We start from the raw sequence: 3,727 nt of genomic DNA, 5'->3' as shown, positions 1-3,727 counted from the left end.
CAGAAAAACCCCAACGGTCAAAACAACCCCCTGTAAGCAAGCACTTGGCAACAGTGGGAAGGAAAAACTCCCTTTTAACAGGAAGAAACCTCCAGCAGAACCAGGCTCAGGGAGGGGCAGTCTTCTGCTGGGACTGGTTGGGGCTGAGGGGAGAGAATCAGGAAAAAGACATGCTGTGGAAGACAGCAGAGATCAATCACTAATGATTAAATGCAGAGTGGTGCAAAAAGAGAAAGAAACACTCAGTGCATCATGGGAACCCTCCCAGCAGTCTAAGTCTATAGCAGCATGACTAAGGGATGGTTCAGGGTCACCTGATCCACCCTAACTATAAGCTTTAGCAAAAAGGAAAATTTTAAGCCTAATCTTAAAAGTAGAGAGGGTGTCTGTCTCCCTGATCCGAATTGGGAGCTGGTTCCACAGGAGAGGAGCCTGAAAGCTGAAGGCTCTGCCTCCCATTCTACTCTTAAAAACCCTAGGAACTACAAATAAGCCTGCAGTCTGAGAGCGAAGCGCTCTATTGGGGTGATATGGTACTAAGAGGTCCCTAAGATGGGACCTGATTATTCAGAACCTTGTAAGTAAGAAGAATTTTGAATTCTATTCTAGAATTAACAGGAAGCCAATGAAGAGGCCAATATGGGTGAAATATGCTCTCTCCTCGTCCCCATCAGTACTCTAGCTGCAGCATTTTGAATTAACTGAAGGCTTTTCAGGGAACTTTTAGGACAACCTGATAATAATGAATTACAATAGTCCAACCTAGAGGAAATAAATGCATGAATTAGTTTTTCAGCATCACTCTGAGACAAGACCTTTCTGATTTTAGAGATATTGTGCAAATGTAAAAAGGCAGTCCTTAATATGCGCATTGAAGGACATAGCCTGATCAAAAATGACTCCAAGATTTCTCACATTATTACTAGAGGTCAGGGTAATGGTATTTTATATATTTAATTTAATGAATATAAATATAAATGGCCACATACTTTCAAAGAATAATGCGAATCGGCAGGGAAAAAAAAAAAGCCAGTTGCTCTTTAAACTGTACTGCACACCAATGGTTGTAGTACTTCCATTAATTTAGTCATTTGCTTGTGAGGTCCTTCGAAAAAATGAAATGGCACCTTACTGGCACTGCCATGCACTGTGGCACACATAACTGATGTCAGAGGACCGGCTTCACGTGCTGTCAGCTTGGATGTGTTTTGTGTGCGTTTTCTTCACCTGAGGCCTGAAGTCCTCTCACACCTCACATACACTGCCGGCACACAGCACTTTAAAGGAAATGACGAGCGACTGGTTGAATTTATGTTCGACCTTGATGACGAACAGATGCTCGACTCCCCCCCCAACACACACACACACACACACACACACACACACGTTTGTGCCAAGTATTCAAGATAGGGCCGTTAGAGTTTTACAGACATGTCTATTGTACAAAAAAAAGCTTGTGAAGTTGTTGTTTGTAATAGTTGCAGTACCACTGTTGGTCACTAAGTTAAAAGTGTGATGTGGGATTGTGTGTAAAATACATTATTTTTAAGTAATCAGAATTAATTGCTAATAAAACATCTGTAAATGGGCTTAAAGTGTTTTCTTCTTTTGTCAGTCCATCTTTCACTTTTTTAAAAATTCATTTATTTTTTGTTAATGTATCTGCTCTGTGTCAGCCTGATCCCGTCAGATCTCAGAAGCTAAGCAGTGCGGGACCTGGTTAGCACTTGGATGGGAGACCTCTTTGGAACACCAGCGGCTGTGCGTGTTTCTCCAGGTAACACTGGAGTTGCGTCAGGAAGGGCATCCGGCGTAAAACCTGTGCCAAAGTATCAATGCGGATCTGGTTGTATCTGCTGTGGCGACCTTGAGCACAGAACGGGAACAGCCGAATGGACAACCAAAATGTACAGTGATAATATTCCCCGGTTAGTTTGTATCATGATGGTGGGATAATAATTTGACCTGGGACTTTTCCATGTCGAGTTTGCTCTTTGAGTAGGTCTGATTTGTTGCCTGTACATGTTCATCCTGCAGTGGACTGAGTCTGTCCTTCTGCCCAACCAATATCTGCTGAGGTAGGGGTTCTTCTACTCCAACCATAAAAGCTGCAGTATGTAGGATTTAGAGACATTTATTATCTGGTCATTATAGTCTTGATGTGTACATGGGTGTCCACTTGGTCTTCTCCATCCTCTGAGGTCCTCAACATCCAGGGACCTGGGTGCTGGATCATGCACAGAGAAACGCACGACATGGTCAAAATCTTGTAGTTGATGCTCCTCATCTGAGTCTGCCGAGGTTGTCCCTGATTTGACAGTTATTCCAGCAGTACCCAAGGATTCTTCAAAGAGACCTAGTATGAAAGACCTCTAGTCTTCATCTTGTGTCACTGGTTAGCGTCCTGGTCTCAGCCATACAGGACAACTAGAACTACCAAGACACTGAAGACATGGAGATGTCAATTCCTGACTTGGACGGAGATGACCAGCGGAATGCTGAAGTTTGCACCTCAAAATATTGTTGACAAGAACGATGTCTGATACCAGAATGTCTCCGCCTGCCGTGGACCTCAGAGAAAAGACGATCCAGGGGCCTATTGGTATGAACCGCCTCAGGTTTGGACCTCAGCGCCGATGTGCAGTGGACCCACCCCAAGAAAATTCCTTGTGTAATCTCACAAGAAATATTTTTAACCCATATAATCTGTTGTTGATGTACCAGTAGACAAAAAATACATTTGTCAATCTTTTACAAACATATTTATCAGATCTGCCAAACCACTTGTTTCAGAAAAGTTCAGACAAGCTTTCTTCCCCAAGACGATGTCACAGAAGTCTTTTAAAACTTAGGTTTTGCAGAATTCTTCAATATAAAATGCTTTCATAATGAATGACTTTTTAATGTATATTACATGGTTTGCCTCAGTGCTTTGACACTGCACGTCAACATCTGTGCCTCCGTCTGTGGTTCTGCTCACTTGTCCAACAGACTTTGCTGCTGTGGTACTGCAGGAATGCTTTTTCTCGTGTCTGGGGGCGGTTTAGAGGAACAAAAAAAGGGTAAAATATTCATAATACAAAGATAAATAAATTAGTTCTTCTCCTTTTATAATGCAGTACTGGTGTTGGCCACTGGGCAAAATTAGCAGCAGTGCAGGCTTGTGCTGTATCCATTCCTCCTAAAATGTCTGGAGGTGTGAGCTTCATGCAGGTGGTGTAAGAGTCATGGCAGCGGCATGGACAGTGAACGCTGCAATGCTGATTTGTCGTTTAACCTCCTGCCAGGCCTGCTGAGGATTCTCCAAGTGCTCAATGTTGAACAGCGAATCATAGATACCAGGAAATGACACCCCGGCGTATTTGTTATGGCTGCTTGGAGCAAATATCACATGTCTGAAACAGAAGGAATGTTCAGGTTAATTATTAGACAAATATTTCTGAGCAATTTTTAAAACTAGTTTTATTCTAGTCAATTACTTGAAGATTTTAAAAAACAAAAAAACACCCTGAAGCCTTCCAAAGACGGCTCCTGTCATACAGACAAAACACTGATAAAGTTTTAGCATCAAATGAAATGCCAAATTTGTTGATTAAAACATGAAAAAGTAAATGTAAAGCTTGTTCATCTAAATTTTCTGTTAGCTTGAGTGATTGATATCTTGAGTGTTTTTCTAAACTGTCTTACTGTCGATCTATGTATCTCTATTTGTTGAGTGATCTGTCCT

The 3,727-nt window shown here is 42.0% G+C and overlaps 1 protein-coding gene across 1 annotated transcript in view; it reads right to left on the bottom strand.

Moving 5' to 3' along the window:
- Positions 1-3,034: 3,034 nt before the first annotated feature.
- Positions 3,035-3,727, bottom strand: part of naalad2 (N-acetylated alpha-linked acidic dipeptidase 2) — a 70,010-nt gene continuing 69,317 nt past the window's right edge. Inside the window, exon 20 of the mRNA XM_034167754.1 lies at positions 3,035-3,395. Coding sequence (XP_034023645.1) covers positions 3,206-3,395 — 190 coding nt within the window. The 3' untranslated portion in view covers positions 3,035-3,205. The remainder of the gene's footprint in view (positions 3,396-3,727) is intronic.

The sequence above is a fragment of the Thalassophryne amazonica genome, chromosome 4 (genome assembly GCF_902500255.1).
Source record: "Thalassophryne amazonica chromosome 4, fThaAma1.1, whole genome shotgun sequence".
Taxonomy (NCBI): domain Eukaryota; kingdom Metazoa; phylum Chordata; class Actinopteri; order Batrachoidiformes; family Batrachoididae; genus Thalassophryne; species Thalassophryne amazonica.
The sequence above is the reverse complement of the archived record's forward strand: the minus strand, read 5'-3'. Positions and strand labels throughout refer to the sequence as shown.